Source organism: Hyperoodon ampullatus, assembly GCF_949752795.1.
Source record: "Hyperoodon ampullatus genome assembly, chromosome: 6".
NCBI classification, from domain to species: domain Eukaryota; kingdom Metazoa; phylum Chordata; class Mammalia; order Artiodactyla; family Ziphiidae; genus Hyperoodon; species Hyperoodon ampullatus.
This window is the reverse complement of record NC_136919.1, coordinates 108,908,937-108,929,512: the sequence shown is the minus strand read 5'-3', so window position 1 is coordinate 108,929,512 and position 20,576 is coordinate 108,908,937. Positions and strand designations below refer to the sequence as shown.

The 20,576-nt window shown below is 49.9% G+C and overlaps 1 protein-coding gene across 2 annotated transcripts in view; it reads left to right on the top strand.

Annotated features, from left to right (window-relative positions):
• Positions 1-16,012, top strand: part of SECISBP2 (SECIS binding protein 2) — a gene marked incomplete at both ends in the record, with an annotated part of 45,537 nt that extends 29,525 nt beyond the window's left edge. For both annotated transcript variants that reach the window (XM_079706472.1, XM_079706471.1), the window contains 7 exons: positions 2,804-2,970; positions 3,682-3,820; positions 5,465-5,588; positions 6,228-6,448; positions 14,777-14,931; positions 15,270-15,462; positions 15,909-16,012. In XM_079706472.1, the coding sequence (XP_079562598.1) occupies positions 2,804-2,970; positions 3,682-3,820; positions 5,465-5,588; positions 6,228-6,448; positions 14,777-14,931; positions 15,270-15,462; positions 15,909-16,012 (1,103 nt within the window). The remainder of the gene's footprint in view (positions 1-2,803; positions 2,971-3,681; positions 3,821-5,464; positions 5,589-6,227; positions 6,449-14,776; positions 14,932-15,269; positions 15,463-15,908) is intronic.
• Positions 16,013-20,576: the final 4,564 nt, after the last annotated feature.

Genomic DNA, 20,576 nt, shown 5'->3' with positions numbered 1-20,576 from the left:
GGACATTTTGGCCAGAGATCCCAGGAATACCCAAATACTGACATGTCCATCACCTTCCTTTTTGACATCAGTAATGGAACCATTCTTTCCAGAAAAAGTAAAAATTAGCTAAGAGGAATTCAGGGTTCCTCTTTATTTTAGATGAGCCAGTACCAAGTACCCCTATGTGGGGCTTTCTTGCCAGAACACAACTTAAGTCAAAGGCCTTTGGAGGCTTATGTCTATTCTGGAGCCCAAGTCAGGCCTTCCCAACTGGCTGGTCAGATTTTTTTTTTTTTTTTAATTTTCACAACAGTTCTTTTTGTTTTTTAGATGTTGGGGGTAGGAGTTTATTAATTAATTTATTTATTTTTGCTGTATTGGGTCTTCGCCTCTGTGCAAGGGCTTTCTCCAGTTGTGGCAAGTGGGGGCCACCCTTCATTGCGGTGCGCGGGCCTCTCACCATCACGGCCTCTCTTGTTGCGGAGCACAGGCTCCAGATGCGCAGGCTCAGTAGTTGTGGCTCACGGGCCCAGTTGCTCCGTGGCATGTGGGATCTTCCCAGACCAGGGCTCGAACCCGTGTCCCCTGCATTAGCAGGCAGATTCTCAACCACTGCACCACCAGGGAAGCCCGGCTGGTCAGATTAAAGAGGAGGTGAATGCTTTTACCAGCAGCATAGGGAAGAGTAGCCCTGGCCACCTAGCAGACAGTGTGTTTAAGATATGTTTCTTGTAGACAGCATATAGTCGGAGCTTTCTTTTTTATCCAGGCCAACAATCTCTGCCTGTTGAGTGGGGTGTTTTACTCATTCATGTTTAATGTAATTGTTACTGTGGTTGCATTTACTGCTGTTGCTATTTTTTTCTTCTTCTTGCATGTCTTATTTATTCTTCTGTTCATCCTTAACTGCTTTATTTTATGTTAAACAAATATAGAGTACCATTTTGATTCCTCTGTTGATTTTTTCCTTTACTTTAAAAATATTATTTTCTTAAAATTAAAAAAGTAAGGGGTTGCTTATAAATAAGTAAATTAAGAAATGAATTCTGTCAGTCATTGTTTATCTAGGAACATCTATATTTTACATTCATTTTTTTGAAGGATAGTTTTGCTGGGTATAGAATTTTTGGTTGACGTTTTTTTTCTCCCAATACTTTGAATGTCATTCCATTGCCCTCTTGCCTCCATTGTTGCCAGTGAGACGTCAGATATTACTTGTCTTGTTGTTCCACTTTCTGTGATGAGTTGTTTTTCCCTTGCTACTTTCCATAGTTTTTCTTTGTTTCCACCTTCAACAGTTTGACTATGATATGTCTAGGGTGGGAATCTCTATATTTGTCCTACCTTTGGTTGGGTAATATTTGTCCTATTTTGGCTTTGTAGATTAAAGTTTTCATCAAATTTGGGAAATTTAGGGCCATTATTTCTTCAGAATATTTTTTGTCTTTTCTCTTTCCTCTCCTGGCACTCCCATTATATGTATAGTGGTATGTTTGTTATTGCTCCACAGGTCTCTTGAGGCTGTCTTCATTTTTTTCAGTCTTTTAAAATCTTCTTTAAAATTTTTCTTTAAATTGAATAGTTTCTATTGATTTATCTTCATGTTCACTGATTTTTCTGCCATCTCAAATCTGCTATGAGCCTTTCTCCTTTGTTACTTGTATTTATTGAAATCCTGTATTTTCATCTGTTCTCATAGTTGCCTTGAAGTCTTGGTCATCTGTGTCCCACAGCTGGGAGCACTCAAAGACAGTTTCTGTTAACTTTCTCTTTTCTTTAGCATGGGTCACACTTTCTTGTTCCTTTGAAAGTTTGAAAAAATTTTTGTTGAATACTGAATATTTCAATTAATATATTGTAGCAACTCTGGATTTGATTTTTTCCTTCTGAGAGTAGTGATTGTGGTGGGGTTTTTTTGTTTTGTTTTGTGTACGGAACTGCCCTGGTCTGAATTTGGTGGCTGTCTTCCCCACAGTGTGTGGTTGTTGATGTCTCTGCTCAGTTATTTTTGTTTGTTTGTTTGTTTGTTTTTGGCTTGCCTTTCCAGGAGTCACCCCTGTGTCTACACAGCACTTTTAAAACATATTCCAAAATTAAGGAGGGTGGGTAAAATATATTTGGAAAAATACTGATGGTTGTTGAAGCTGGACAGTGAGTACGCGGGTTTGTTGTTATACATTCTCTTTTTCTTTGTTATGTGTTTAGAAATTTTCCTAATTAAAAAGTAGGGGGAAAGTATGAACAAGTTAACTATTTCCTTGGGAACAGGAACAAGGTGGGAAGTAGAACAGAACCATAGTATGCAGTGGAAGTGTACTGAGTAGTGATTGTGGTCATGTATTTACACTGTGCAGGGAATTTTAGGGAAGTATGTTTATGTCTAGAAAACTCAAGAGAATCAACTTGAAATATTACTAGGATCTTAAAAGGTAGTGAGGTAGAAGGTATGCATAGGGAAGCCAGTGGCCAACTCCTGCAAAGGCAGTGTCAACTGAAAGTGGTGGAGTAAAAGGCATCTTAAGTACAAGCTACCCGGGAAAATTCTTAATCAAAAAATGAGACCCACACATCATCAGACTTTACTGAGCAACATAGGAGATTTGATTACAGATTTGATTACAACATAGGAGCAACATAGGAGATTTGATTACAGGGATAGGAAGCTGGTTCTCTAAGGGACCATTTGATGAGGATGAGGAAGGTTGTGGGGATGGGCGGGCAGCATAAGGAGCCCCCGAGACAGATCTGCAGCGAGCCTGCCCTCTGGAGCCAGGCAGGTGGCGGGCGGCAGCCTGAGCCATGTGTCCCTCCTGTGTTGTAGTTGGGGCGGTGCCTGTCCTCTCCAAAGACTCCATGTCAGGGAAGAAGGGCCACCGCTTTGGCCAGGTGAAGACCCCGCACAACCCCTTAGACTCCAGCGCCCCCCTGATGAAGAAGGGGAAGCAGAGGGAGGTCCCCAAGGCCAAGAAGCCAACCTCGTTGAAGAAGGTGTGTGGTGTTTTGTTCGAAATTGGGCGCGAGAAGACCTACAGACCCTCCTGTATCTGTGTTACTCCTTTCGACCCTTACATTTTTAGAGTTTAACCTTCACTCTCATTTGAAACCTGCCCTTATCAAGATGGGTACATGATTCTCTTCAAGGTGATCCCTTGCTCTTCCCACATGGTGTGCTAGAGCGAGTGAAGCAGGGTGCCTTAGCTGCTGGAGGGGGAGGCCTTATTTATTTATTCACTTTAATGCTTTGGAGTGATGTGGACAGAAAACCAGAAATGGGGGGAGTATGTTCTCATTCACGTTTTTTACCCTCATTCCACCCAAGGCAATCTGTCTAATGCTCAGATTTGGGAAATATTGGACACTTCCTGGCACACGTTCTTTGATTTAATTTTCAAAGCAGCCTGTGGAGTGTGGTGGGTCTCAGATGGAGGAAGGCGTGTCTTGCCTGGGGCCAGGTAACAGTTGAGCTGCACAGTTGCATCAGAGCCCAGTTCTCACATGCCCTGCTCTGCGCACCCAGGGGGAACACGCTGCTCCTGGGCTGTGGGTGAGAGGGTTGGGCCCACCCATGGCGGGGTGGTGGGAGTAAGGGCACAAACAGGCACAGTGCCAGCCAGCTGAACTTGGGTGGCTTATTTTGCAAAAGAGCTTATTTTTAAGTACAAGTATTTAGGTGTTTTGATCGTTTATTTAATTTTAAAGATCATTTTGAAAGAGCGGCAGGAGAGAAAGCAGCAGCGTCTCCAAGAAAATGCTGTGAGCCCAGCTTTTGCCAATGACGATGTGCAAGATGGAGAGAGCGGTGGTGACGACCAGGCCCTCGGGCAGCCTGACCCCTCAGGTACCGAGTTCTGTTGGTTTGCTTCTTAAAGAATCCTTCAACGGGGGCGGCCGTATGCACAGCCAACTGTCTGGGCTTTGCCCAGCCCTTGTCCCTGTGTGGTAAAAGCATGTGGGCGTTGGGCCTCGGGAATGCAGAAGTTTTCTGTCTCCTAACTTGACCGTAAGAGGACGTCCCTATGGGCAGGTGGAGCTTCTGGTGCCTCTGCTTCTCAGGGGTGAGAGGGACAGAGGGGCTGAGGCCCCTGAGTTCGATCTGTGTGGCACTGGATGGTCCTCGCAATTTGAAGTGCCATGAGAATTAACAACACCATTAACTGCAAGAGCTGCTTGCCCACAAGTGTGTGAGACATGGTGTCATACAAAAAATGGGTTAAGTAAGCATTTTAGTGAATTATACATTCAGAACAGTACACAAATCATAAGCATACAGCTTGAGGACTTCTTACCACGTTCAGAACTGTATCAGCCCCACAGTCCCCATGATTCCCGCTCAAGGCCGCAGCCCTGTCTGCAGCCCTACCCGTGAGCTTTCAGGCTTTGTTCCAGTGGAATCTTGCAGTGTGTGCCCCTCTGGCCAGCAGTATGTCTGTGGCCTGTAGAGGTAGTTCCCGATTGTCATTGCTGCATAGCATCCAGGTGTACAAACGTGCCAGGTGGCATGTGAGTGTTGTGGGCGTTTCCACTTCGGGGCCATTAGAAGCAGAGGTGCTGTGGCAGCGTGCGATGTATATAGGGGACGTGAGCACCCCTCCTGCTGGCATTTCCCCGGGGTGGATCTTGCGGTTGGGTCCACTGCCACCCAGCCTAGAGGCTCCTGCCATACAGACTGCCAGGGGTTTTACAAGCTACACCTATGGGTGGTGGAGAGACCAGCCATGGGACACTGTCTTTCCTGGTGGGTGAACTCCTTCCCCTGGTGATGTTATGGCACTTGCACTTTGGAAGTGTCTAGGAGTATCAATTTGAGTGTTGTAAGCTGTTATTGAATCCTGTCTGATGGGTTTAAACACACCTATTGTGGCTCTCCCAGTTTAGATGTTCAGCTTCTTTTTTAAGGGTTATTTGATAAAGGAATGGTTTCAAGCATTTAAGTGCAAAAAAATTGAGAACTAATAAAGCTGCTTTTAAAACTTACTGATAAGAGCTTCAGGTTAAATTTCAAAATTAAAAAATAAATTTGGCCACTGAACCACACGTTTAAAAATGGTTAGGGAATTCCCTGGTGGTCCAGTGGTTAGGACTCCACGCTCTCACTGCCAGGGGCTCGGGTTCCATCCCTGGTTGGGGAACTAATATCCCACATGCTGCGTGCTGTGGCCAAAAAACCCAAAAATGGTTAAAATGGTAAATTTTGGAAATATTTGCCGCAATAAAAATAAGTAAATAACTAAATAAGGGACGGGGAGTCACCTCTAGGCAGTGCAGAGAGTCGCCCAGTTCTTCTGATTTCCCAAGCCATTCCCATCGCTCCTCTGCCTGCTGTGACGCTCGGTGGCCGTGTCTGGATGTGGCGGGTGTGTGCCGCCGAGTCTGGCTGCTCTGGCGACACTGCCGCTGTTGGGCATTCCCTGCCTCAGTCCCCGCAGTCTGTGTGTGGAGCCCCAGAGGGGCCATGCTGTGACTTCTTTCTCTGAAACTCCAGGGGGAACGGAAGAGTTGGTGTCCTGTGCTTCTGTGGCAGAGAGCAAGTCAGAAGACCGGCTGGGAGCTGAGCCCCAGAAGGAGGTGGAGGCCTGCCCCAAGATCCACAGCCGGCGGTTCAGGGAGTGAGTGAGCCGGGCAGCTGTGCCTGCAGTGGGGCCTGGGGCACTGTGCTCCCTCTGACACTGGGCGTTGAGTTCTTCGCCCACTGGCTCGGCTGGGCCCCGGTGTTTGCATCCTCCCGATGGAAGGTGGCTAGGACCTGGTTGTAACACATGCCAGGGCTACCTAATCTGCTCCTGAGAGGTCCTAGTGCCGTGATGCCAGAGGTGCCCTTGAATCCAAGTTGTGGTTGGGGGAACGGGTAGTGAGGTGACAGCCTAGCCTGTTGCATCTGGGTTCCCTCTCGTTGTGTAATTTCTGTATGTAATTTCTTAGGGCACTCCGCCTCCTTCCCTCCCACTTTTCTTCAGGGTAGACTCTCCAAACATTTTTTTTCATGAGGAGAGGCACCCGGGAGTGGCTGCCCTGGGGACATGGGGCCCAGAGGTCTTTGTCCCTTGTAGTTGGGGCTGGAGAGGATGCCTCCATCCATACCTTTCGTAAAATCCTATCAGGAGTTCCACCTTTTTGACTGGTATTCCTCATCAAAGCGTGATTTCTTGAAAGGGGCATGCCGTCCACCTCATCTGAGGTGTGCCAGGAGCAGTGTGCTGGAGTGTCGCAGCCAGTGGGAACGTGACCGTGTCTAATGTTTCTTTCAGCTACTGCAGCCAGATGCTCAGTAAAGAAGTTGACACTTGTGTTACGGACCTGCTGAAAGAGCTGGTTCGTTTCCAAGATCGTATGTACCAGAAAGATCCAGTCAAGGCCAAGACCAAACGCCGACTTGTGTTGGGGCTGAGGGAAGTTCTCAAACATCTGAAGCTCAAAAAGTTGAAATGCGTCATCATCTCCCCCAACTGTGAGAAGATACAGTCGAAAGGTAAGGGCTCTGTGTCGTCCCTGGCATGTGGCCCCCTGCAGTACACACCCTCTGGCCACCACACACCCGTCAGCAGCTAAGGGGCACCGAGGCCTCAGCAGCTCAGTTTGTTTCATTTTCTCTTAATTGAGTAATTTGTTTCCAGAGTTTATCGGATCAGCCAGCACATTCCTCTGTGAGGCAGGCTGTGGTCTTCACAGTGTGGCTCAGCTGGCCCACGCAGGCCTCTCATGGTTACTGGTCACTCACACCACAGAGGCTTTGTGACTGGCAGCTAGGCGGTCCCTGCATTGGGCTTTTGTCCGTTTTAAACGTGCTTGCTCAGTCTGTGACTAACTCATCTGTCCACTGATTAAAGATGGGTTTGTTGGGCTTCCCTGGTGGCGCAGTGGTTGAGAGTCTGCCTGCCAGTGCAGGGGACACGGGTTCGAGCCCTGGTCTGGGAAGATCCCACATGCCACGGAGCACCTGGGCCCGTGAGCCACAACTACTGAGCCTGCGTGTCTGGAGCCTGTGCTCCGCAGCAAGAGAGGCCACGACAGTGAGAGGCCCGCGCACCGCAATGAAGAGTGGCCCCCGCTCGCCGCAACTAGAGAAAGCCCTCGCACAGAAACGAAGACCCAACACAGCCCAAAAAATTAATTAATTAATTAATTTTAAAAAAGAAAAGGAAAGATGGGTTTGTCCAAGCACTTGGCCATCTTACTGATGCTGGAAGGTTGGTTCTGTTTTTCGGGATGTGATGTGCTGGGCGAGGTGACCGACAGATGGACGTCTGTGACACCTCCTATTGGCCCTTGGGTGGTCCATTTTGTGTCCTCCTCAGGCTGCGCAGTAGAGGGGTTGTCAGTTAAGAGCAGAACGCCGTCACTTAGACACTGGCCCTCCATCTTCGTGTAAGTGTTCAGAGTCCTTCTCTGGTCCTATTCCTCTTTCCGTCAGTGTAAACTTCCACTCGGCTGGAACTGGACTTTGAGGGATCCAGTCCAGATCCTAGCCCTGAGCTTTTCCGGTTGCTGTTCCAGTCTGAAGACCTGAGGTTTCCTGACCTGCCTGCAGCACCCAGGGGCACTAGGGCAGCAGCTGGACCTGCTCATTGCCAGCCCAGTGGGCTCGTCCCCATCCTAGTTCAGGGCAGGTCCAGTCCCAGCCATCAGAAAGGGGTCTCAGGGGACCTGCCTGTTCGGTTGTGTGCTGGCAGTGTCCCCACCACAGTCCCATGGCAGGCGCTGAACTTGAAATGAATCACTCCTCAAGCTCTCAGCCGGCTGCCTGAACCTCTTAAGGCAGTGGGTGCATCGGGCATTCTGCAGCTTCTCTTCTGGAATCGTTCCAGGCTCTGTGCTTCCTGTGCAGCTGTCGTCCTGGGGACGGCCTCCCCCATCTCCTGTTGGGGTGTGGTGTTCAGTGGCTCTCGTGCACTCCTTTGTCTCGGGGTGTGCACATCCCCCAGTGGCTTATGAGAGAAAGGGTACATGGCGGCACATTTAGAAGATGGTGCTTGAAATCCAGTCTTTCCGATTTCTGACCTTTTCCCCTTTGTTCTCCCTTCTCTCTGGAAGCTTGTGGGAAATTCCTTGTGCACAGGGTTCTGGGAGGTGGGGCGGTTTGCAGGCAGTGCCCTCAGTTCTCGGATGTGCTGTTGGGTTTGTGTTCTGACTCTCCCTACAGTCGGTCCTCTCTAGGCTCTTCCTGGAACCATGTTGCTCAGATGCTGGGCGTCCTGCACTGCTGTCCTCCTGTGACTTTTCCTCTTCTTTCACCTCTTTCGTTTGGTTCTGTTTTCTGTAAGGACTCTTCAACTATGTCTCTTAATCTTTCTGTAGAGGTTTTTATTTCTGCTATTTAATTTCTGGGAGCTGTTTTTATTGTTCTCTGAAGTTTCTTTGTGTGTTGCAGCTGCCGTTGCTCTGTGGATGTGTTTCCTCCCTGAGAATAATAGTGATGTGAAGTTGCCTTCTCCCTGCATAGCCTCCCTTCCCAGGTGGTTTGCTGTTTTGATCTCATGGTGGAGGTTTCTGCAGATACCCGTGTCTGCTATTTTTTTGTCTTTTATTTTTTTAATTATTAAAATTTTTTGGCCACACCGTGCGGCATGTGGGATCTTAGTTCCCCGACCAGGAATCGAACCCGTGCCCCCTGCATTGGGAGCACGGAGTCTTAACCACTGGACCGCCAGGGAAGTCTCCTGTTTGTCTTTAACAGCTATTAAAGCTGACTAGAAATCTGGGGGCGGGGCTGGCATTTAAAGGCTTTGAGCTGCATTTGAGGGCAGTGGGTCTCAAACTGTAGTGAGCATCAGAGTCACCCAGGAGGCTGGTGAAGACACAGATTCCAGAGTTTCTTCCTGAGCAGGTCCAGCAGGCCCCCAAATGTGCATTTCTAGTAAGTTCTTAGTTGCTGCTGTGGATGCCCAGCTAGAGCCTCTGCTGTAGGATGACAGCTGGGCTGCTGCTCTGTCTCTGTGACTCCATATTCCCTGGGGAAGAACTCTCTTACCTCCTGCTGGGAGTCTGTGACCTTGTCCTTACACCCACGGTTAGAAGTGTGGGTCCCAGTGTCCCACAGACCTGCCGCCCTGCCTCACCAGAGGCCCGGCACTGGCATGTCGGCTGGGTGAAGTGAGTCTGGACACCAACTTGCTGTCACCTCATCTGAACTTCACCCTGTCTCTGAAGTGCCCGGTGCTGCCAGTTAGCTGCCAAGCTCTGGGGATTGAATTCTAGGGTATAAGTGGCTGGGTCTAGGTGTTTTCCCATTGTTGGCTTAGGTCAGCTGAGTCAACTGTTTGCGTTTCAGCTTCCAAAACGTTTTTGCTCTTATCTTGCATTCTCCTGTGGATTTTCACCTTTAAAAGACAAACCAGGGACTCCCTGGTGATGCAGTGGTTAAGAATCTGCCTGCCAATGCAGGGGACACGGGTTTGAGCCCAGGTCCAGGAAGATCCCACATGCCACAGAGCAACTAAGCCCATGTGCCACAACTACTGAGCCTGCGCTCTAGAGCCCGAGAGCCACAACTGCTGAGCCCGTGTGCCACAACGGCTGAAGCCCACGTGCCTAGAGCCCGTGTTGCACAACAAGAGAAGCCATCCCAGTGAGAAGCCCGCGCACCTCAACGAAGAGCAGCCCCCCGCTTGCCGCAACTAGAGAAAGCCCACGTGCAGCAGCAAAGACCCAAAGCAGCCAAAAAAAAAAAGAGACAAACCAAAAAACAGGAATGTGTGTATTCAGTTGGCAGCCCACCTTGCTCTTTCTTTAAGCCCCCACTCCTCTGACTGTGCCAGAGAATGGAGCTAAGAATGTACTGATGGGCATCTCAAGGATTTGTTATGCATTTAAAATACATTGTTTAGTCATCTGTCCCTACATTGTTTTTTTTTTTTTTTTTTTTTTTTTTTGCTTTGAAGCATAAAGAACTCGATTATGTGTTTTAAGAATGTTTATTCCTTGGAAAAGATAGCCAATAGGTTGCAGTCATTTTACATGTACAATTTAGTATTACAGCCTGGGATTATGTTAAAATACTGTATTTGCTCCGAGTGGCATTTGCCTGATAATTCTGAACTTAAACTTTAAATGGAAATTGTTTACCTGATTGAGCATTTGCTTGTTTTAAGTTGTCTTCCTGTGGAACTTTGAGAAGTCGGCACTTGGAGATGCTTTCAGCTCTCACTAGTAACGTCGGCTGGGACTGGGCTGAGCAGAACCATCTCGACGTGGCTCCTGTGTCAGGGAAAGCAGGGCATGCTTCCAGTGTCCTCTCCCGGGGGAGTCAGAGAGGAGGCGCTGAATTCCCTCAGAACGAGATGTGACAACACGTGTGAAGTGTGATGTCATCTACCAGGGAGGCTCCTTGGGGCTGGTCACATGGGCACCCTCTGCCTGGCATGTCCCCACATTCCAGACTCACAGAAGGAAAGCTGGTGTTCAGTGTAATCCTCATATGCATTTTGGGTACAGTAGCCACTCTTCCCAGGTGGGGTGACAGGGGTCCTCCCAAAGCCCAAATTCAGGGACCAGAAGGGTCAACCAAGTAAGCTGGCCTTTTTATGGATGGCAGCTGTTGGGCCGGTCGCATTATAGCTCTTTTCTGTACACTGCTGTAACAGCCTTTGTGACCAGCTCCTGGGTTGGGGTGGACACAAGGCAGAGTCAGACCCTTGAGTGAGAGACCATGGGGCTGATGTTGAAGAGACTTGGTCAGCCTCCCATGATAAGCTGAAAAGATCTCACTGTAAGGAGCACAGCCATCGCCTCACCTCTGGTCCTGTCTCCCCCTTCTCACCGCCTGCCCAGAACTGTTTTTCCTTGAAAGTTTATGTCCCCAGGGATTCCATCCTCATCATCTTTGATACTCTTCAGGTGGATCTGGGGCAGGGGGTGGGCAGACTTCAGGGATATGGGGCTTAACCATTAATCCCCAGTCAAACCAGCTGCAGGATGAGTTCCCAGTTCCCTCAGAGCAGTAGGATGTGCATTTGAGAAGTTCCTCTTGAAAGAAGACTAGGTAATCATAGGTAATTAGATACCACGTGATAGGAGATCTTGGGCAATTTTTCCTTCTCATGCAGACGTTGTGTGTTCGCTCAGGAATTGGTCAGTTTGCAGAGGAACCGGGGCAATGCCATGCTGTAACCTCCTTCCAGATGCTAGGTTCAAACAGCTCACCATGCAAGAGGGCAGGATTCAGTGCTTGTTACTTTCCTTTGGGAGTAAGTCCCCCAGATACTTCCCACCACCCAGAGGCAACCACCACTGCCATATTTTGATGTGTCCTTGTTAGTCCGTGTGTGTGTGTGTGAGATCTGGTGTCCTGGATCCCAGTTGTGCCTTACTCTTTTTAGTATCACAGTCTGGCTCGGGACCCTCCCATTCTTCTGGCTGCGCAGTCCCGGGATGATGGTCACTTCAGTTGCATTCAGATTTCTGTAGCCGTAAACAAGGATGCACCTTTCACACTGTAGTTTTTTTTTTTTTTTTTTTTTGGCCACGCTGTGTGGCATGCAGGATCTTAGTTCCCTGACCAGGGATCGAGTCCACACCCCTGCAGTGGAAGCACAGTCTTAACCACTGAACCGCCAGGGAAGTCCACACACTGTCGTTTCTTACTGAACATCTCCGTAGGTACATTCCTAGAGCGAAACGGCCTGTGCACTTACCAGCTTAACGCACATGCCACGCTGCCCCCTGGGGACACTGCAGCCCCCGCAGCTGGGCGTGCTGCTTCCTCCTGGCCTCCCCACCCTCTTGGGAAGATTCTGTTAGCATTTTCTTGTGAAGGGAGGTTGAGCACCTTTCCACTTGTTTAAGGGCTTGGCGTTTTCTGTAAATTGTTGATTCTTTGCCCATTTGTCTTTTAGGATGTCAGTCTTTTTTATATTTATGTGTACCTTTTTTTAATAAGAGCCCCTTTGGGTAAGAGTTGTAAATATTTTTGTTTTGTCACGTGCCTGTTTTTCTTTAAACCTTTTTTTTGGCCATGCAGAGACTTCAGGTGTGTACATATTGGTTTTTTTTTTGGTTTTTTTTTTGTGGTACACAGGCCTCTCACTGTGTGGCCTCTCCCGTTGCAGAGCACAGGCTCCGGACGCGCAGGCTCAGCGGCCATGGCTCACGGGCCCAGCCGCTCCGCGGCATGTGGGATCCTCCCGGACCGGGGCACGAACTCGTGTCCCCTGCATCGGCAGGCGGACTCTCAACCACTGCGCCACCAGGGAAGCCCTGGTATTTTTTTATTCTTGTTTTTATTGCATCTAGGTTTTGTCATTCATCGACCTTCCTACTCCAGGGTTATTAAAGATTTTTTTTCTTAATTCTGTTTTTTCCCTGGGTCTTCCATGGTTTCATTTTTGCTTAGGTTGAATGCACTTTGGTCTAAGATGGATCTTTGCAGAGGCTGACCCGCTCGCTGTCCCTTCTGCAGCCTCTCTGGTGCTTCAGAGTGCTTTTGCCAACGTGCTCAAGTGCCACGCATTTGGGTTGTTTCTGGACCTTCCATTCTGTCGCTCTTCATCCCCTTGTTTACGTTCTTGTAGTTTTATAGCAAGCTTTAATACCTGGCGATGCTAGCCTGACGTTAGTTTCCTTTTTCAAAAGGCTGTTCTCATATTATGTATTGGGTTGGCCAAAAGGTTTCTTTGATTTTTAAGTAAAAATAAAAGACATTTTTCATTTTCACCAAGAACTTTATTGAACAGTGTATTCACACTTTTGTTCCACTACCTTCTGCCATTTTTCAGGCAGCTTCATAATTCCATCTTCCCAAAACTTTTTGAGCAAAGAACTGTCCCGGGTGCCTTTTACAGTCTTTCAGGAAATGGAAATTTTTTCAGTCAAGAGATTTTTGTAAAGACTGAAATAAATGGAAATCTGAAGGTGCAGTGTCTGGTGAATACGACGGATGAATCAGAACTTTCCAGCCCAGCCAAGCTGTAACAGTTTTTGCCTGGTTATCAAAGAAACATGCAGTCTTGCGTTATCCTGATGGAAGATTATGCATTTTCTTTTGACTAATTCTGGACGTTTTTCAAGTGCTGCTTTCATTTCGTCTAACTGGGAGCAGTACTTGTTGGAATTAATCGTTTGGTTTTCCAGAAGGAGCTCATGATAGAGAATTCCCTTCTAGTCCCACCGTATATACACCATCACCTTCTTTGGATGAAGACCAGCCTTTGGTGTGGTGGGTGGTGGTTCGTTTTGCTTGCCCCACGATCTCTTCCGTTTCACATTATTGTACAGTATCCATGTTTCATCACCCATCACAATTTGTTTTAAAAACGGAACATTTTTGTTACGTTTCAGTAGAGAATCGCATAAGGAAATACAGTCAAGAAGGTTTTTTTGCTTAACTTATGTGGAACCCAAACATCAAAGCGATGAACATAACCAAGCTGGTGCAAATGACTTTCAGTGCTTGATTTGGATATTTTGAGTATGTCGGCTGTCTCCTGAGTGGTATAACGTTGATTGTTCTCAATTAATGTCTTGATTTGGTCGCTATCAACTTCAACTGGTCTGCCCGACCGTGGAGCATCAGCCAGCGAGAAATCTCCAGCACGAAACTTTGCAAATCACTTTTGACACATTTGATCAGTCACAGCACCTTCTCCGTACACTGCACAAATCTTTCTTTTGCGTTTCCGTTGCGTTTTTACCTTTCTTGAAATAATAAAGCATAATATGCCGAAAATGTTGCTTTTTTTCTTCCATCTTCAATATTAAAATGGCTACACAAAAATTCACCAATTTTGATAAGTTTTTTTAAATGCATGCTGAGATGACAGCTGTCACAATACAATCTAACAAAATTGTTTCAAATGAAGTTAAAGACAGCTAAGTGCTACTAGAGACATCTTACGGAAAAAAAGAACGAACCTTTTGGCCAACCCAATAGTTTTTTATTTCTCAAAAAAATCCCACTTAGAGTAAGTTACAGTATAAAAAGTTTTACATTAACATAAAATTGACATGTGATCATATTGGATCATTCCATCCAAGAGCATAGGTGCCTTTTGTTTAGATTTTCTATTGTGTTTCACTAGCAGGTTGAAGTTGCTCTATAAATCTCTCACGTTTCTTGCCACATTTATCCCCACCTGTTGTGGTGTTTGGTTGCTGTCACATAGAGTCGTTTCTTCCGTTTTACGTTCTAGCTGGCTGATGCATGTGTGCATACTGGTGGTTTCTGCATTACTCGTGCACAGACGCCCAGATGTGATCCTCCTGTTGGTGGTAACTTGTCAGTGCTGCTGGGTTTCTGGCTCCACAGGCACGTCACCCGCATGCAGGGCTCCCTTCACCCTCTCTGCTCTCGGTGCCACTCCCTTCCCACTCCTGCCTGGCTGGTGCTTTGCTGGGAGGCAGGGTTGGAGGTACTCAGTGACCTCTCTGGGCTCTGGATTTCCATCTCTAAGTGGGGTGCAGCCTCCCCTTCAGGGTTTTGTGAGGATATAGGAGCCAGTCCACAGGAGGCCGTTAGACCGAGGGTGGCACGTGGTATTCAGCAAATACTTACCAAGCCTTCATTTTTCCATTACGCACAGCACCAGCACCAGATGTTGACTTGACGTGGACATGTTTTATCATGTTTTATTGCTTTTAGAAGTGTCTCTCTTGGAGAGTTGATTTCTTCCATGTGGCCGAGAGTAATAGTGTACTTGCACCGCAGTGACTGCCTCTCTCCCGGTGAAACCTGGCCTGGTACACTGGCTTGAGTAAGGAAATAGCCAGGAGTGTCACTGTCTGTCGGGAAAAGCCCTTGGCGGCCAGTGTCACCAGCGTGCTCGTGTGATGCACTTCCTTGTCATTTTCGTTGTCCTTTGACCAGGTGGGCTGGACGACACCCTGCACACCATCATTGACTACGCCTGTGAGCAGAACATCCCCTTTGTGTTTGCTCTCAACCGCAAAGCTCTGGGGCGCAGTCTGAACAAGGCTGTTCCTGTCAGCGTGGTGGGGATCTTTAGCTACGACGGGGCCCAGGTGAGATGGTGAGGGGGCGCCGGCCTGCCTTGCTCGTGGGGGGGAGTCAGGAGGGATGGTGGTTGTCTGCACTTGCACAGCACAGCAGCCCTGAGCCTCAGGGGCCCCAGTGTTGAAGGCAGCAGCGTTGGTGGCCTTGTTTCCTTAAAAGCATGGAAGTGTGATTCCGAATTTAGCTCCGGGCTCACTGCTGCCACAGAGGAGCCTTAAGCAGGCCTGAGGTCAGCACCTGCTCTTCCCTCGGGCAGCACCGCAGGCGGGCATCACCCTGCTTCCCTGTGGAGGGCGCCATTGCCAGTTTGCAGGGGATGTCACCTGTGCTCTCGTTTCTGCCCAAGGACCAGTTCCACAAGATGGTCGAGCTGACGATGGTGGCCCGGCAGGCGTACAGGACCATGCTGGAGAATGCGCGCTGGGAGCTGCCGGGAGAGCCTGGGCCCCTCGTACCCGCGAGCCCACCCACGCAGGGCCCCAGCTGCTCTGCAGAGGACAGACCCCTGGCCCCTGCCGGAAAAGAGGAGCCACACTACAGTGAGTGCTGGGGGAATGGATTTGGGGTTGAGCCTCCTCTAAGTCTTCATCGACACTGATTAAAAAGGGTGTCCAGGAGAGCAGCATGGCCACTGTGGCAGGACCGGCTGCAAAAGGCCCCGTTAAGATCCTGCCCTTGTTTAAGAGGTGGTCTCAGACTTGGGAGGGCTGGCCAGTGGATGTCTCAGACCTCGGGTCAGATGGCACCCAAACAGAGGGCATCCTTGAGGACAGGTGTATCCCTGGCGGGCGGTTGTCAAGGCCGGCGTGCGCCAAGGTGTTTGGTGCTGCTCACGAGGGGGTTGCAGCTGGGGACTTGGGCTTGAGTCCTTGCTGGGCCCCATCTAGGGAGCTGGTTCACTGGGCAGGCCACATGCTGCTTGCTTTCCAAGAGACTTCCCTGACTGTCCCCGCCGTCCATCAGCTGTGTGCTTTCTTGTTTCCAGTTGAAATCTGGAGAAACCATCTGGAAGCATACACTCAATGTGCCCTGGAACTGGAGGAATCGCTGGAGGCTTCGACCTCTCAGATGATGAACTTGAATTTATAAGAAGAGTTCTTTTCCTGTGTGTTTGTGTATTTGGGGTAAGGGGGCGGGGGCTGAAAGACTTCGGGGGTCTTTTTCTTCTCAGTTCTTCGTTGACCTAGTGTGTGTTTTGTATGACTGTTTAATCGGGAAATTAACCAGCGGTGTTTGTAGGCATCCAAAAGCTGCGAGTCCCATGGACAGGCACTTGGTATGCTGGCGGAAACCTTTTCACCAAGCCTCGGGATGTAGCCTTGGCCCTATGAGTGCAATATGAGTCTGGAAAATGCTGGAAAAGGTGGTACTCCGAGTACTCTGCTGCTAAGGGAACGTCTCTCCATTGCAGAGTAGCTGAGGCAAGTTAGTTTGTGGAAAGCGGTGGGGGGCCGAGGTGATGTGGCTGGGAGGCATCGGGGTTCCAGCCGGATGTTCCCAGTCCCGGTGACAGCACAGCCCTGCAGAAGCCGCTGGACGGGTGCTGTGGGAACCAGTGTCAGCACAGGAGCAGTGGGGTGGGGAGGGGTGCCTTTCTCAGGTTGTGGCTTTTCAGCCAGAAGATTTGGGGGTACTTGGAGGGTTTGCTAAAATGAGCCTCAGGAGGAAAATCGGTTCTCTAACCTGTGACCTTTTGACATAAATTATTCCTTTTATTATTTTGCAAAGAAACAAATGTATATTGAAGTTTCTAAATTTCAGTTTTCATAATCTACAAATATTTTCTTTCTTTTGTAAGTGAACATATTTTGAATGTGGTTTCTATCTTAGAGGCCAGAAGGATAGAAGTTTACTTTCATATTTTCCTGTAAGTAAGAGGGCTTATTTATTTTGAATAAAGAGTGATTATTTAATTTCACTGGAGACTCCAGTCATCTTGGTCTAATCAGTGGTCCTGCGTCCTGATACGTGTCTTTTGGGCACTCTTCTTTGAACTGAAGGGGACTGAGCAGGGATAGGTTTGCTCAGGCTCAGGCTTCTTGGGCCTCGAAGTAGTGACTAACCCTTAGAGACTGTTGCTGGACCTGCCTCGGTCCACCCTGCTGGCGTGCTGGTCACGGGAAATGGCAGGAACGCGTTTCACTGCTTTGCACCTTGTCAGGCACGCAGGGTATCGTGTGGCCTTGAAAATACTGTTAGTTGAATTGTCATGCCGAATGTACCTCTGAGAGTGAGTGGCCTGTGACAAGCAAATAAAAGTGGAATAAGGAGTTGGAAATGGCCCGCTGCGTGGCCAGGGCTGGCGGCGAGGTGGAGGTCGTCTGTGGGAAGCACCAGTGTGTCTTATCTGTTGTTCCTGGTGTGTGCCTTGGCCCTGCTTTTCCATACACTTTCTGAGCTGTTTAAATGAGGGACATGCAATCTGGTCCACCAAGCCCTCCATCCTGTCACAGGTTTCTCCCTCAGGGCCACCAGGAGGAATAGCAGGGAGGACCCCACCCCGTGTCAACTATAGTAGGTTTGAAAAGATTGAGAGTAAAGGTTCCAAATGAACTTATAGGGAGAAAGTTAAATAGCTTGTCAGCTGCATTCAGCAGTCTAGAATTATAAAACTGACAAATCAAAAAATCATTAAGAAATCTCTGCTAGAGATGCACGTTGTTTGTCCAGAGCCCCCAAGGCCTCTGGGTCTGTGGTATTTGTTCAGATTAGCTGAACAAAGCACGTTGGGTTTTTAACATCGCATTCATTCAGCTCCTGAGAGGGTTCGCTTGTGTGACTTAATGCCGAGTTGCCCTGGCCATGGTGTCACTTTCCTGACAGAGGCCACTGCTGCAGGTGACACAGTGACCTACTCTGTACTGATGGTGCCACAGAAGGCAGGCAGGCTTCCCAAGTACAGACACGCTTCACTGAGCAAACGTAGAAAGAACTCTTTATTTTTTTCCACCAGTTCAGAGAAAACTCATCCTCATAACCGCATTTCCCACCAGGACCCTGCGTGCTGATGTTGTGATAACTGGAAGTGTCTTGTCTGTTTTGTTGGGCGTGAAAGTGCTCTGACTGTTTCCAAACTTGAGAAGAATCATAGCACCAAGGAGAGGGCCCCCAGTCTTGGAGCCGTCCACTCCACAGCTGTGGTGGCTGGAGCCTACCCGCACGAGAACCACAGCGAGGGCCGATGGGTGTTTCACCAAAAACCCCGTCACAGTGCGTGGCGGTCCGTGAGCCAGCTCGGCGTCTGCTGGCAAGGTGGGCCAGCAGCTGGGTGGGCAAATGGGACAACTTTAACCCCAAAGCCAGCCGTCCTCAGAAGCCTTGTTCAGAACGGATCCTCTAGGTGACTGGCTGGAAATGTGTGCTGCTCTTATACGAAGGTACCCAGCTTCAGGACAAGGGGGTCTGGAAACGGCTGTGGTCATGAAGCTGAGGAGACATCCATTTGCTAGGGTCACAAGAGAGTACAGCTTAACAGAGGTTTTGGTTTTATGATAGACTGGCATTCCATTAAAAAACGTCATTCCACAAACAAAGTATCTGTAAGGTTACAGGCTGAGCAGCTTCGGCCTTCACATTTATACACACACACGGCAGCGTCCCCAGGTGCAGCATGAACCACTAGGGACCCCAAAGCGTGTGTACAGAGCAGCCTTGTCAGACCCGCACCGCTGCGAGAAGAGTGACTGTGACCCGGGAGATGCACACAGCTGACCTGATGGCTTCTCCGCCTCACACAAGCTCGGTGCCCGGGCCGTGGCCGCCGGTGCACAGGTGCACACTGCGAGCGTTAGAAAACAGGCCGAAGCTCTGACATCAGTGAGGAATAACACAGAGTCTCTTCAGTCCATGTTTGTTAGCTCCTGAGTTGGGACCTCAGCACTCAAGGTTTAAGGCAAATTCTTGTCATTTGAAGCCTTGCCCTTCCCTGTCCCTTAGAGTCGAGGGGCTAAGTAGGAAGGTGGCTCCACAGCAGTAAGACCAGCAGTTACGAGGGGACTGGGCTGTTGAGGGGGCAGGGGACGGCCCCTTCGCATGACACGAGATCAGTCAGATGGTGAGGCGTGGCCTGTGGAGCGTAACAGCAGTGCCTCTGGGGGAGGGACCGTCACGCACACTGCCGTCTTAACCAGAGTTTCTGTCTGTAGCCTGTTAACACCTTTTCGGTTTCCTGTTTCTGCCAGACAGGCCATTCTGTCCCATCTAAGCACCTAATTAAAAGAGGTTTCGGCTACTGGCGCAGGTTCACTCAGGCCTCCGTGTTCTCCACTGAGCAGCCCTGATGGCCTCGTCCAGCAGCAGGGAGGCAGCTCACTGCCCTGGGGGCCTCCAGGGCTGCATGGCAGGTGACAGCAAGGTCGGCTTGGGGTTGGAGTCAGCACTGCCTCCCGGTGGCTAGGTGTCCTGGTTACAGCGTTCCTGAAAGAACAACGTGGACTTCGAGTTCCTGGCAGAACAGGAGGGCCTCGAGCCCCCTTCCCGTGTGCTCCCCGTGGGGTCTAGGGTCCCGCGGGAGGGAAGCCTGGTGTGCTGAGCTGTGTCTGGGGGTCGCGGTGGCCGTGGGGGCTTCTCGCCAGAACCAGCTGACCCTGCCTGATTTCGGTTTCCCGTAAGGGCCCCACCCTGGGCCCCACCCTGCGCTGACTCCCTTCCGGGGATCGGCTCCAAGCTGGACGGCTGCGGGTGGCAGGGGTGCAGGTTTCAGAAAGCAGAACTGCTCAGTGGGCCAGCAGGAAGCACGTGGGGCCCACTGGCAGCACGGGCCCCCCAGACCCCTGCCCTCCCTCGGGCCCGGCCACGTACCCACTCCTTCCTCCAGCTGTGCATCATGCGGTCGTGTTCCCCGACCACGGCCCTCCAGGTGGCGAGCTCTCTGGTCCACCTCTCCTGCTGGGTCGCCTCTGCAAGACAGAGGCGGGGCTCCAGGTCTCAGCTTGCAGGCCTTCACGGTCCCCCAGGGGCCCTCCACGCACCGAGGCTGTGCTGCGAGCTAGGTGACGCCCCTGTGCGGGGCCGAGCCGGGCCGAGGCAGCCAAGTGGGCAGGGATGAGGCGTTGACCCCTCGGGCCTCGCCTTCCTGGCTGCAGGGGCTTCCACAGTCAGTGTCCCCTGCCTGCCCTTCCCCGGGCCACCACCTCCCACGGCAGCCGCTCCCCAAGGTCACAGTGGCCCCAGCCCCACATCTCACTGGCCCTTTCTGTGCAGCCAGGAGAGGGGCTAACTCCCCACACCTCATGGGCAATGCAGATACCCTGGGGCTCGGGGCAGGCAGGGGCGGCTGCTGCTTCCCTCGAGTGAGGCGGGGAGCTGAGGTTCAGACACCTGCTCGGTAATGAGGTCTGGCATCCCCTTACGTCACGTGCTACTCGCCCCGCACTGCCCTCCTTTTGTGTTTGATCCTGAATCTCGAAAATGAGTTACTTGTAGGGGTTGTCAGAGTGGCATGAGTCTGAGAGCCATAGCTTTTCTTTGTAAACGTAAAAATGCACCCCGTCATTGCTTTCAACTATAGCTCATGTGACTCATTTCAGAAATGGGTTCCAGGGACTTCCCTGGTGGTCCAGTGGGAAGACTCCGGGCTCCCATTGCAGGGGGCCCGGGTTCGATCCCTAGTCGGGGAACTAGATCCCGCATGCATGCCGCAACTAAAGATGCC